The 15,000-nt window shown below is 39.5% G+C and overlaps 1 protein-coding gene across 1 annotated transcript in view; it reads left to right on the top strand.

The window, feature by feature from the left end:
- DNAAF4 (dynein axonemal assembly factor 4) overlaps nucleotides 1-15,000 on the top strand; it is a 173,917-nt gene that overhangs the window by 18,736 nt on the left and 140,181 nt on the right. Inside the window, exon 3 of the mRNA XM_053719338.1 lies at nucleotides 9,555-9,715. Coding sequence (XP_053575313.1) covers nucleotides 9,555-9,715 — 161 coding nt within the window. The remainder of the gene's footprint in view (nucleotides 1-9,554; nucleotides 9,716-15,000) is intronic.

The raw sequence follows: 15,000 nt of genomic DNA, 5'->3' as shown, positions 1-15,000 counted from the left end.
TAACTTAATACATTTACTGTGAAAATTTGGTTGCTATAACTGATTTGGTTCATTGTTTTTTCAACTGTGACAATTTTTTGTGCTTCTTAAAGGCGCAGTAACGTTTTATTTAGTGCTTGTAAATTTATTTCAAAAGTGTTTTCCAAGCTTGCTAGTCTCATTGCTAGTCTGTTTAAACATGTCTGACACAGATGAATCTGTTTATTCATTATGTTTGAAGGCCAGTGTGGAGCCCCATAGAAATATGTGTACTAAATGTATTGATTTCACTTTAAATAATAAAGGTCAGTCTTTATCTATAAAAGAATTATCACCAGACGACGAGGGGGAAGTTATGCTGACTAACTCTCCTCACGTGTCAGTACCTTCGCCTCCCGCTCAGGAGGCGCGTGATATTGTGGCGCCAAGTACATCAGGGATGCCCATACAAATCACTTTACAAGACATGGCCAATATTATGAATAATACCCTGACAGAAGTATTATCTAAATTGCCAGAATTAAGAGGCAAGTGCGATTGCTCTGGGATAAGGACAGAGCACGCTGGTGCTGTGAGAGCCATGTCTGATACTGCGTCACAGTTTGCAGAACATGAGGACGGAGAGCTTCATTCTGTGGGTGACGGATCTGATCCAGGGAAACCGGATTCAGAGATTTCTAATTTTAAATTTAAGCTTGAGAACCTCCGTGTATTGCTAGGGGAGGTTTTAGCGGCTCTGAATGACTGTAATACAGTTGCAATTCAAGAGAAATTATGTAGGCTGGATAGATACTATACGGTGCCGGTGTGTACTGACGTTTTTCCTATACCTAAAAGGCTTACAGAAATTATTAGCAAGGAGTGGGATAGACCTGGTGTGCCCTTTTCCCCACCTCCTATATTTAGGAAAATGTTTCCAATAGATGCCATTACACGGGACTTATGGCAAACTGTCCCCAAGGTGGAGGGAGCAGTTTCTACTTTAGCTAAGCGTACCACTATCTCGGTGGAGGATAGTTGTGCTTTTTCGGATCAAATGGATAAAAAATTAGGTTACCTTAAGAAAATGTTCGTTCAACAAGGTTTTATCTTACAGCCCCTTGAATGCATTGCGCCTGTCACTGCTGCTGCGGCATTCTGGTTTGAGTCTCTGGAAGAGGCCATTCACTCAGCTCCATTGGATGAAATCATGGACAAGCTTAAAGCACTTAAGCTAGCTAATGCATTTGTTTCTGATGCCATTGTACATTTAACTAAACTAACGGCTAAGAACTCCAGATTCGCCATCCAGGCGCGGAGAGCGCTATGGCTTAAATCCTGGTCAGCTGACGTGACTTCTAAATCTAAATTGCTTAATATTCCTTTCAAGGGGCAAACCTTATTCGGGCCCGGCTTGAAGGAAATTATCGCTGACATTACTGGAGGTAAGGGTCATACCCTTCCTCAGGTCAGGGCCAAATCAAAGGCCAAACAGTCTAATTTTCGTGCTTTTCGAAACTTCAAGGCAGGAGCAGCATCAACTTCCTCCGCTCCAAAACAGGAAGGAACTGTTGCTCGTTACAGACAGGCCTGGAAAAATAATCAGTCCTGGAACAAGGGCAAGCCGGCCAGAAAACCTACTACTGCCCCTAAGACAGCATGAAGGGATTGCCCCCTATCCGGAAACGGATCTAGTGGGGGGCAGACTTTCTCTCTTTGCCCAGGCGTGGGCAAGAGATGTCCAGGATCCCTGGGCGTTGGAGATCATATCCCAGGGATATCTTCTGGACTTCAAAGCTTCTCCTCCACAAGGGAGATTTCATCTTTCAAGGTTATCAGCAAACCAAATAAAGAAAGAGGCATTTCTACGTAGTGTACAAGACCTCCTTATAATGGGGGTGATCCACCCAGTTCCGCGGACGGATCAAGGGCAAGGGTTTTACTCAAATCTGTTCGTGGTTCCCAAGAAAGAGGGAACCTTCAGACCAATCTTGGACCTAAAGATCTTAAACAAATTCCTAAGAGTTCCATCATTCAAAATGGAAACTATTCAAACCATCCTACCCATGATCCAAGAGGGTCAGTACATGACCACAGTGGACTTAAAGGATGCCTACCTTCACATACCGATTCACAAAGATCATTATCGGTACCTAAGATTTGCCTTCCTAGACAGGCATTACCAGTTTGTAGCTCTTCCCTTCGGGTTAGCTACGGCCCCGAGAATCTTTACAAAGGTTCTGGGCTCACTCCTGGCGGTTCTACGACCGCAAGGCATAGCGGTGGCTCCGTATCTAGACGACATCCTGATACAGGCATCAAGCTTTCAAATTGTCAAGTCTCATACAGAGATAGTTCTGGCATTTCTGAGGTCGCATGGGTGGAAGGTGAACGTGGAAAAGAGTTCTCTATCACCACTCACGAGAGTCTCCTTCCTAGGGACTCTTATAGATTCGGTAGAGATGAAAATTTACCTGACGGAGTCCAGGTTGTCAAAACTTCTAAATGCTTGCCGTGTCCTTCATTCCATTCCACGCCCGTCAGTGGCTCAGTAAATGGAAGTAATCGGCTTAATGGTAGCGGCAATGGACATAGTGCCATTTGCGCGCCTGCATCTCAGACCGCTGCAGTTATGCATGCTAGGTCAGTGGAATGGGGATTACTCAGATTTGTCCCCTCTACTAAATCTGGATCAAGAAACCAGAGATTCTCTTCTCTGGTGGCTTTCTCGGGTCCATCTGTCCAAGGGCATGACCTTTCGCAGGCCAGAGTGGACGATTGTAACAACAGATGCCAGCCTTCTAGGTTGGGGCGCAGTCTGGAACTCCCTGAAGGCTCAGGGATCGTGGACTCAGGAGGAGAAACTCCTCCCAATAAGTATTCTGGAATTAAGAGCAATATTCAAGGCTCTTCTAGCTTGGCCTCAGTTAGCAACACTGAGGTTCATCAGATTTCAGTCGGACAACATCACGACTGTGGCTTACATCAACCATCAAGGGGGAACCAGGAGTTCCCTAGCGATGTTAGAAGTCTCAAAGATAATTCACTGGGCAGAGTTTCACTCTTGCCACCTGTCAGCGATCCACATCCCAGGCGTGGAGAACTGGGAGGCGGACTTTCTAAGTCGCCAGACCTTTCATCCGGGGGAGTGGGAACTTCATCCGGAGGTGTTCGCTCAACTGATTCGTCGTTGGGGCAAACCAGATCTGGATCTCATGGCGTCTCGCCGGAACGCCAATCTTCCTCGTTACGGATCCAGGTCCAGAGACCCGGGAGCGGCGCTGATAGATGCTCTAGCAGCCCCTTGGGTCTTCAACATAGCTTATGTGTTTCCACCATTTCCGCTGCTGCCTCGACTGATTGCCAAGATCAAACAGGCGAGAGCATCGGTGATTCTGATAGCGCCTGCGTGGCCACGCAGGACCTGGTACGCAGACCTAGTGGACATGTCGTCCTATCCACCATGGTCTCTACCTCTGAGGCAGGACCTTCTAATACAAGGTCCTTTCAACCATCCAAATCTAATTTCTCTGAGGCTGACTGCATGGAGATTGAACGCTTGATCTTATCCAAGCGTGGCTTCTCAGAGTCAGTTATTGATACTTTAATACAGGCTCGGAAGCCTGTTACCAGAAAAATCTATCATAAGATATGGCGTAAATACTTATATTGGTGCGAATCCAAGAGTTACTCATGGAGTAAGGTTAGGATTCCTAGGATATTGTCCTTTCTACAAGAGGGTTTGGAAAAGGGCTTATCTGCTAGTTCGTTGAAGGGACAGATTTCTGCTCTGTCTATTCTTTTGCACAAGCGTCTGGCAGAAGTTCCAGACGTCCAGGCTTTTTGTCAGGCTTTGGCTAGGATTAAGCCTGTGTTTAAATCTGTTGCTCCTCCGTGGAGCTTAAACTTGGTTCTTAAAGTTCTTCAGGGTGTTCCGTTTGAACCCCTTCATTCCATTGATATTAAGCTTTTATCTTGGAAAGTTCTGTTTTTGATGCCTATTTCCTCGGCTCGAAGAGTCTCTGAGTTATCGGCCTTACATTGTGATTCACCTTATCTGATTTTCCATTCAGACAAGGTAGTTCTGCATACTAAACCTGGGTTTTTACCTAAGGTAGTTTCTAACAGGAATATCAATCAAGAGATTGTTGTCCCATCATTGTGCCCTAATCCTTCTTCAAAGAAGGAACGTCTTTTGCATAATCTGGACATAGTCCGTGCATTGAAATTCTATTTACAGGCAACTAAAGATTTTCGTCAAACTTCTTCCCTGTTTGTCGTTTATTCTGGGCAGAGGAGAGGTCAAAAAGCTTCGGCAACCTCTCTCTCTTTTTGGCTTCATAGTATAATACGTTTAGCCTATGAGACTGCTGGACAGCAGCCCCCTGAAAGAATTACAGCTCTCTCCACTAGAGCTGTGGCTTCCACCTGGGCCTTTAAAAATGAGGCCTCTGTTGAACAGATTTGCAAGGCTGCGACTTGGTCTTCGCTTCACACCTTTTCAAAATTTTACAAATTTGACACTTTTGCTTCTTCGGAGGCTGTTTTTGGGAGAAAGGTTCTTCAGGCAGAGGTTCCTTCCGTTTAAGTTCCTGCCTTGTCCCTCCCTTAATCCGTGTACTTAGCTTTGGTATTGGTATCCCATAAGTAATGGATGACCCGTGGACTGAATACACTTAACAAGAGAAAACATAATTTATGCTTACCTGATAAATTTATTTCTCTTGTAGTGTATCCAGTCCACGGCCCGCCCTGTCTTTTTATGGCAGATCTAAATTTTAATTAAAACATTCAGTCACCACTGCACCCTATGGTTCCTCCTTTCTTGTCTTGTTTCGGTCGAATGACTGGATATGACACGTGAGGGGAGGAGCTATATAGCAGCTCTGCTTTGGGTGATCCTCTTGCAACTTCCTGTTGGGAAGGGAATATATCCCATAAGTAATGGATGACCCGTGGACTGAATACACTACAAGAGAAATAAGATAAGCATAAATGATGTTTTTAAGGCAGACTTCCCATTACGCCATAGCATTGCCGCATTACACAGCTTTTATGCTTAGCTAGGGTTAGTACAGTGATTCAGAACCAATCCCAGGACAGCTGTTTCGTCTGACTTGTCTAGATTTGTAAATGGTTTACACAATGAGTTATTTTCTCTACATTTTGTATTTAGTGGAGGATTTTAAACTCACTTTTCGCCTCCCCATCATTTTAATTGTTGTTGTATTTCCCCCAGCAATGAACTTTACCAAGCAGTGATTCAACCTACTCCCAGCTGATGAGTGGCAATAACCACGAAACAGCTGTCCTGGGATTGGTTCTGAATCACTGTACTAACCCTAGCTAAGCGTAAAAGCTGTGTAATGCGGCGATGCTATGGCGTAATGGGAAGTCTGCCTTAAAAAGCAGGCTAAAAGTAAAAAGGTGAGTCATTGTGAACCTCATTTGCATGTCTTACCCAGAATCCTTTGCTGCATTGGAAACCGTGTAATCGGAGAGTTTCTGTGGGAAAAGCAAGTCTTCTGACTTGTCTAGATTTGTAAATGCCAAACAGATTCACAGTTCCAGTGTAGGAAGGAGAGAGTGAAGAATATGGGTATAGTAAAACGTATACTTTATTGGTAATTCATAAAACAGACCTGGCACAGCAGAGAGATCCTTCTGCTGACGCGTTTCCTGCCTCACTGGCAGTTCATTAGAGCATTCGGATAGTACTTTACACAGCTGTTACACAGCTGTTAAATCACTTACAACATTTCAAAACTGACCAATCAGAAAAAGTCTTCAGTGTTAACTACACACACTAGAGGGATACTAATTTAACCCCTGCTTATGCAAGACTAAGGTGATAAATAATACTGATTCGTCAAAAAATATATACAGCCAAAATTCTAAGAAACAATCTTAAAATAGAAAAGATACTTAAAAAACAAGAAATGGGAACTTATTAAATGATAGTGTGTAACAACAAAGAAAAATAATGTTAAATGACAAACACATACATATCGGTAAAAAATGCAAAGCCTGACTTCACGCCATTGGTGACAAGATACTTGCCCTTAATAATAGTATTTTAAGAGCTACATAATTGGCACGGTTGCAGAAAAAGTCACTTATATAAAAGATAAATGCTAACCATGATAAAGAGTCTGCAAACGTACCAATAGGAACATAATCACAGATATGGCGTGATGTACAAAAAAAGCCAACTTAGCACAATATACCGTATTTATGGATTAGGGTTATGTATATTTAAACAAACATGAAATGTATCCCAGAACAATAGTAATGTACAAATTTATATTCAGACCTTATTCACACATACGTATAAACAAATAGATGGAAAATGAACCATGAATAAAATGTTCATATCTATATCAAACACCCTTTATCGTCACGTATGTGTAAATACATATATCTTACATCAGAATGAAAAATATGTAAATAGAATATAATAGCAACTCCGTCAATTGAAGAAATTTACATTGGAGGCATAATACTCTATCAATGAAAAGTTTTACATCACTGATCTTATTTATTCCACAAGGAGAACCAGTCCTTAATGTATAAATCCAAAATATCTCTCTTTTACTGAGAGCCTGCTACCTATCACCTCCTCTAACACCCAAAGTAACCTGTTCTATACCTTGGAACTTGAAGTGCCTTAAACGATCATCATGTTGGAAGAAATGTTTTGCAACTGGTGTCTTTGGGGTTTCAGCCTCTAGGGACAGCAGATGTTCTCTAATTCTGTCTTTAAGGTTCTTAGAGGTGAGACCCACATATTGAAATTTGCATAGCATACACGTTACAAGATAGACTACAAAAGTAGAATTACAGTTAATCTTGTCCCTTATTTTATATGTTAAGCCTGTGTTAGTGGACATAAAACCCATAATGACATAGTCACAGCATTTGCATGGTTTTACTCCACATTTGTGAAACCCCACATTAGTAGGTAACCAAGCCCTGGACAAAGTATCTCTAGTACAAATCTTAGGTCCAAAGTTTTTTCTTATATTATCTCCAATAGTATCTGATCTACTAGTGATAAAATTACAGTTTTTAGAGATACATTTAAGATCTATGTCTCTCTCAAGCAAGGGCAGTCTGGTTTTGATTATGTTACATATTTCACCAAACTGCTTGCTATACTTAGTGATAAAATTAATTCCTTCTCGTTTCTTTTTCCCCATGTCATTAGCACCCTTATCTTTTAATAGATCTTTTCTGTCAAAAGTAGACACCATTGTGGATATTTCCTGTAATTTAATTACATCATATCCTCTTTCAGCTAAGCGTTTTGTTAAACTCTCGGCATGTTTCCAATAGTCACATAGATTAGTGCAGTTTCGCCTTAATCTGATATATTGGCCCTTTGGTATCCCTTTCTTAAGGTGACTTGGATGTGAGGAGTCAGCTCTTAGTATAGTATTACCGCTGATCTCATTCCTGTACACTTCTGTGATTATCTTATGGTCACTATTCTTTAGAAGTACAGCAAGGTAAGATATACTCGTATCTGATGTACTGAAAGTGAACCTCAAATTCTGGTCATTGTAGTTAAGAAAACTTTTTTAGTTGTCCCATGTCACCTTCCCAGATCAGAAGAACATCATCTATGTAGCGAGTATACACTATTATGTTCTTCTGAAAAGGATTGGAGGCACCAAAAATTTTCATTACTTCAAAATTTGCTAAATACAAGTTTGCATACGAGGGGGTGAATTTCGCCCCCATCGCTGTCCCTCTTAGCTGTAGAAAGAACTCACCATTGAACATGAAATAATTTCTATTTAGTAGGAAACTGATGGCTTGTAAAATATAATCTATGAGCTCATCTTCATAGCCAGAGTATCTTTCAAGCATGCTTTTTATAGCTGCGATGCCCAATGTATGTGGAATACAAGAGTAGAGTGAGACTACATCTATAGTCACAAAATGATAGCCCTCACTCCACTGTACATCTTGGATTAATCTAATGAGATGCTTGGTGTCCCTGAGAAACCCTGGTAGTGCTTGCACAATGGGTTGTAGTTGTGCATCAACCCATTGGCCCAACCTCTCTCCCAGGGAGCCAATTGCTGAAATTATTGGCCTCCCTGGGGGAGTGTCTAGAGATTTGTGTACCTTTTAGATAGATATTTAAAGACAGGTACTCTAGGGTTCTCTTCAAAGATAAATTCACTAGTTTTAGATGTCAGGATTGAATTCTCTAGTCCAGAGCTTTCCAAACTTTTCATGTTGGTGACACACTTTTTAGACCTACATCATTTAGTGACACAGTAATTTTAGTTGTACTGGCAAACAGGAGGTTAAACTAACTTGTTTTAAGAGATACACATACATAAATGATATAATAAAAAAATGTATTTACAAGTAACAGTAAGTATGTGCAAGAATTAAAAAAAAAGTTTAATACCACCAATAGCTACTTACTATTTTAATGGGATAATTTAGAGTAAGAGTAGGTGGGGGTAGGGCAAAGTATACTATATACAAGAGGTTAGTGGTTAAAGGCAAATAGCCCAATTTGAGTTTTATAATCTCCTAACCGCTAATACCTCCTGCCACAGATTTAAAGATAAAAGCAAAGTACAACTAACAAGTAATTGTAAATAGACTTACAAATAGGAATAGGTAACTTAAATCTGTGAGAAAAATTCCACCAACTGAGCCCTTTCAGAGTCAAAGCTAGATATGTTTTAATTAGAAAAAATGTTTTTCTTATCCATTCATACACTAAAGTTTATTGGGAAAATATATTTAACCACACATACATTTAGCAAGAGCTAAAAATTAAAAACACTGCACCTAAGTTGAGCTATGATTATTAAATTAAATTAATCTGAAATCAGTATCAAAGGTATCTGGCAGCAAAATTATAAATATAGGCTAAGCCCTTACAATCCGAGGGCTAGTTTAAGTTTAAGTTTTACCAAGTTTTTTATAAAGCTGCAATTTACCAGACCAACGAAGGTGAGCAAATTAAAAAAGGGAAAGACAAAGCTTATCCCAGAGGACCCCTGACGTACGTTTCACAAAAAACGCTTCCTCAGAGGGGTGTGGAGCCGCTGCAAAATGGCATATTTATGAGTCTTTAAGACCCTCCTCAGGTATTGAGTGGATATGCCTGATTGCCAATAGTCAGTTTATCATTGGCTTCTGAATATGTCAATCACAAAAGTGACTAGGGATAGGGTAGAGTGGGGGATAGTGTTTCCTGACGTCAGTGTGATGTCTGAAGTGGGCGTGTTTGTTTACATTTATATCGCTAATGCAGCTCTCATTGGATGATTGTCTTGAACATATGTTCCATAGTTATACTGAGCCGGGCATCTGGCATATCAATAGATGGCATAGAACAGTTACTGCCGAGCAAGATCGCATATCATAGGCAGATAAATTCAATGCATCCCCACTGTATACTGTCAAAGAAGTTGCGCCAAGCGTCTACTGTATGCCGGTTCATTGTCAGCCTTTTTCATTCCCAAATCAAAAGATTAACACATATGGCGGCGTAAAAGACATACACTTATTCTCACGCAAGTTGATGTTAAAAAAGATATATGCCTACAATCCCAACGTTTTAGATACAGCAGACTTGAGTACAGTTGAAATTTTAGAACAACTCAGTGATGAGGATATAACTAACTCTAATGATGTAACCCTGCCTGACTCTAATACGTGGAAAACCGCACTCAAACCAAAATCCAAATACCATCCCTCCATGTCCAATTCACCTGAAATTCAGGTATTTTGTAAAATGGTCTGCAACCAAATTGAACAATTGCCTGTTATTCGAAAGAATCACAATTTGACAACATCAGAATTCAAAGCTCTGAATGAGATTGAATCGTGGAAAGATGTCACTATAAAACCGTCTGATAAGGGTGGAAATGTGGTATTATGGCCATCTAAAATGTACACAGATGAAGCCTCAAGACAGCTGTCTAACCCCACATGCTATAAACAATTGATCTTTAACCCTCAAAGCTCATACCTGACACAATACAATAACTTAGTCAAACAAGCTTGGGCAAATAACATCATTACAAATACTGAGAAAAAGTACTTAACTATAGATCATCCGAAAGTCGCGACATTATATTTCTTGCCAAAGGTGAATTCCCAAATACCCCCCGGTAGACCTATCGTTTCTGGGAATGACAATCTAACTGAAAATGCCAGCAGATATGTTGACCAAAGGTTAAGAGAGTATCTAACTACATTACCTTCATATGTACGTGATACTATGGAGGTACTACAAATATTACAAAACATACAGCTATCTGATGATATGTGGTTAGTCACTGCAGATGTCGAGTCACTTTACACAAACATAAGACATACCGATGGAATAGCAGCCTTCAAGTATTTTCTCTCATCTAATACTAATGACAATGAAGATCACAATACATTTGTAATCCAACTACTGCAGTTTGTCTTGACACATAATTTTTTCACCTTCAACGATAGGTACTACCTACAGACGCAAGGTACCGCGATGGGTACAGCCTGTGCACCTACGTATGCCAACCTGTTCTTGGGGCATTGGGAGCTATTTGATGTTTTTTCAACTGAATTACAACATTACACTGATCACATCCCACTATGGATAAGATATATAGATGATGTCTTATTCATATGGGAAGGGACATCACAGGAATTGGATCAGTTCATGATGAAAGTAAACATGAATAATAAAAACATCAAATTAACTTATTCAGCTGATCAGCACAAAATTTCCTTTTTGGACATAACCATATTCAAAAAAGAGGACTAACACACTGTTACATAGATCTAGTGCTCACCCACCATGCACCCTTAAGGCTATCCCCTTTGGGGAATTTTTGCGTCTAAGACGTAATTGCTCTAGTGTCGACATATATCTCACAGAAAGCAAAGCCCTAATGGACAGACTAATAGCACGAGGCTACAGTAAGAAAGCAGTCAAACGAGCCAAATACAAGGCACTGAACATTCACAGAGATAATTTACTCGTCCCAAAGATCAAAAATACGAGTGAGTCCAATCCAAGACTAATCACCACATATAACCCACAAATGTCAGAAGTAACCAAAATAATTAATCAACACTGGAAAATATTACAAAATGACCCCTCTTTGAGAGAAACTATTGGTGACAGAATCTCTATTGGGTACAAAAGACCCACAAATCTAAGGGATAGACTCGTATCCAGCCATTATGTGAGATCTGTCAAGAAAAAGGATACTGACCCAGGGATGTATCCCTGTGGTACTTGCTCTGCTTGTCCATATGTAATGAAGTCCAAAACCATCCAAGATAAAGATGGCTATTCATACAATCTAGCCTCCCATTTTTCATGTAGAACTATTGCAGTTGTATATGCTCTCTTCTGCCAATGCAAAATGATCTATGTTGGCATGACAACCCGTGAGATCAGGGTGCGTATTCTTGAACATGCTAATAATATAAAAAATGCCAATAAGGATGAAGCACGTGGCAAGAAATTAACATCAGTCGTGAAACACTTCCAAATACATCATAAGTGTTCCACTACCAACCTAAAATATATGGTAATTCAAAAAGCCTCACTAGGAATACGAGGAGGCAATCTTGAAAAAACATTACTTAAACTTGAATGTAAATGGATTTATCGTCTAAATTCTGTAAAACCAAATGGCATGCATGATTTCAATAATTATTTTGTATATCTGTAAGAAAGGCACCGCATCACTTATACTATAAATCTTTCCTTCTTATCACTTGCCATAGACCTATGGCTCACTCCATGACCCACCTATAATCACTAAGGGCCAATTCAATTCACAAATTCCACCTCGAGGCAATTATATCCCTCACTTTATTATTTAATTTACAATGTTGTATATACAAAAATTATTATATATTCATAAACCCACAATGTTAATTTGCATACACTAAGATACGTTCGTTTCACGTTTTGTTTCCCCTTTAATTCACTTCCCATATGTATTATTTTGATCCTTCACGAGTACACTATTTAACATCTATTTTATCACTTTTACCACGATACCTACAGATTATATAATTCAAAGCACTCATATGCATAATATACTAGTGATCTGCACAGCAATCATTCAACAAAGTTGCCATTCAGAGCACTTACAGTATCCAGTATGAGCACAATCCACCATACTGTCTGCAAAAAATTCATCCATAATATACCTGGAAAAACCAATACCCAATAGTAAGAAAATATGGTTATTCTCTACACATATATTCTAATAATATATACTACATCATATCTGTGTAGAAAGTAATATCTTCCAAATCATCTCTGTTATCAATGCACTTCCTAACAAATAGTGGTGCTATTAATGCAACTCTTATGGAGGTAATTCTGATCTCTGTATAATCGTTCATAGGACGGATTAATCTCATGGGCCGCCTATTTAACAAAATTGGGGGGCATACTATATATCTTCACTAATATGTATATAACAGAACATATGTTAAGCAGTATTGCCCAATTATAGCGTTATACATCACGCCCGGGCACGCCTCCCATGACTAATATAAACATATGGGAAGTCCATCAACCAATCGAGCTGATCCTATGACCAACACTCTGACACTCCCCCTGTAACCAAACATAAACATATGGGAAGTTCAGCATCTAATCGAGTTGATCAATCTCGTTCTTTTATAATAACGATAGAAGTGAGCTGTTGATAAATTTTGTAAGGGCTATTCTGTACTCCGGTACAGGTTGTTACGCCGCCATATGTGTTAATCTTTTGATTTGGGAATGAAAAAGGCTGACAATGAACCGGCATACAGTAGACGCTTGGCGCAACTTCTTTGACAGTATACAGTGGGGATGCATTGAATTTATCTGCCTATGATATGCGATCTTGCTCGGCAGTAACTGTTCTATGCCATCTATTGATATGCCAGATGCCCGGCTCAGTATAACTATGGAACATATGTTCAAGACAATCATCCAATGAGAGCTGCATTAGCGATATAAATGTAAACAAACACGCCCACTTCAGACATCACACTGACGTCAGGAAACACTATCCCCCACTCTACACTATCCCTAGTCACTTTTGTGATTGACATATTCAGAAGCCAATGATAAACTGACTATTGGCAATCAGGCATATCCACTCAATACCTGAGGAGGGTCTTAAAGACTCATAAATATGCCATTTTGCAGCGGCTCCACACCCCTCTGAGGAAGCGTTTTTTGTGAAACGTACGTCAGGGGTCCTCTGGGATAAGCTTTGTCTTTCCCTTTTTTAATTTGCTCACCTTCGTTGGTCTGGTAAATTGCAGCTTTATAAAAAACTTGGTAAAACTTAAACTTAAACTAGCCCTCGGATTGTAAGGGCTTAGCCTATATTTATAATTTTGCTGCCAGATACCTTTGATACTGATTTCAGATTAATTTAATTTAATAATCATAGCTCAACTTAGGTGCAGTGTTTTTAATTTTTAGCTCTTGATAAATGTATGTGTGGTTAAATATATTTTCCCAATAAACTTTAGTGTATGAATGGATAAGAAAAACATTTTTTCTAATTAAAACATATCTAGCTTTGACTCTGAAAGGGCTCAGTTGGTGGAATTTTTCTCACAGATTTAAGTTACCTATTCCTATTTGTAAGTCTATTTACAATTACTTGTTAGTTGTATTTTAATGGGATGTATGAGGTTGATGGGATGAACACAGTTTCTGAATATTTGGTGGAATATTAGATAAAGACACTCGCATTTTTAAGCTTCCCCTTCTTATCCATATATCAAGAGCAGGAACAGCAATGCACTACTGGGAGCTAGCTGCAAAAAAAACCAACACTTTGACTTCTGACTTCAGCTCAGCATTTAAGCTGCCGCCCTCAGAGCTCTGCAAGTCCGACTGACTACTGCCCACGCTGCAAACACACTGCTGTCCCACTCACTGACTACATGTGCAGTCACGAGCCAATTAAGGAGACTACACGTGCAGTCAGGAGCCAATGTGCCGCCAAAGTCGCCAATGGGAATAGTTTCAGTTCCCACAGAGCTGCTCCAATAGGTTAAGATGATCTGTGACCCCCTAGATATCACGTGTCAACCATGTGATATGTGTAGCAAGCATAAAGTCGGAAACCAAAAAAATAACATTAAAAAAAATAAAAATTAAAAAAAAAATTGTGCTGAAGCAGGGACACACCTACACACTGCTGCCGACACACTAGTGTGTCCCGACACACAGTTTGGAAAGCACTGCTCTAGTCCCTGATCTAAAAAATGTTTTAACTCCCTTTGGAATTTAATTGTGGGGTTAAATGTTAATTTTTTGTAGGTATCAGTGTCCCCTAGTTGCCTGTAGGCCTCTGTAAGGTGATCATTCACATTTAAAACAACAATTGAACCACCCTTATCAGAATCAACAATTGTTATATCTTAATTATTTTTGAGACGTTTCAGTGCATGTACCTCTTTATTCGTCAAATTTTTATACCTGTATGAGTCAACATTATCAGCTCTATTCACCTTTTCATGTAATGACAATAGATCTTGCTCTAAAATAGAATGAAACAATTCTATAATATCATTTCTTGCCTGTACAGGATAGAAGTTGCTAGGTTTATTTTCTTTAATCAATTGTTGTTGACCCTCTGCGTGTCACAAGGTAGATCTTTCACATTTAGGTTTTTGATATAGATATGAATATTTTATTCATGGTTCATTTTCCATCTATTTGTCTATACGTATGTGTGAATAAGGTCTGAATATAAATTTGTACATTACTATTGTTCTGGGATACATTTCATGTTTGTTTAAATATACATAACCCTAATCCATAAATACGGTATATTGTGCTAAGTTGGCTTTTTTTGTACATCACGCAATATCTGTGATTATGTTCCTATTGGTACGTTTGCAGACTCTTTATCATGGTTAGCATTTATCTTTTATACAAGTGACTTTTTCTGCAACCGTGCCAATTATGTAGCTCTTAAAATACTATTATTAAGGGCAAGTATCTTGTCACCAATGGCGTGAAGTCAGGCTTTGCAT

The sequence above is a fragment of the Bombina bombina genome, chromosome 6 (assembly GCF_027579735.1).
Source record: "Bombina bombina isolate aBomBom1 chromosome 6, aBomBom1.pri, whole genome shotgun sequence".
Lineage (NCBI taxonomy): Eukaryota > Metazoa > Chordata > Amphibia > Anura > Bombinatoridae > Bombina > Bombina bombina.
This window is presented reverse-complemented; position numbering and strand designations above follow the sequence as displayed.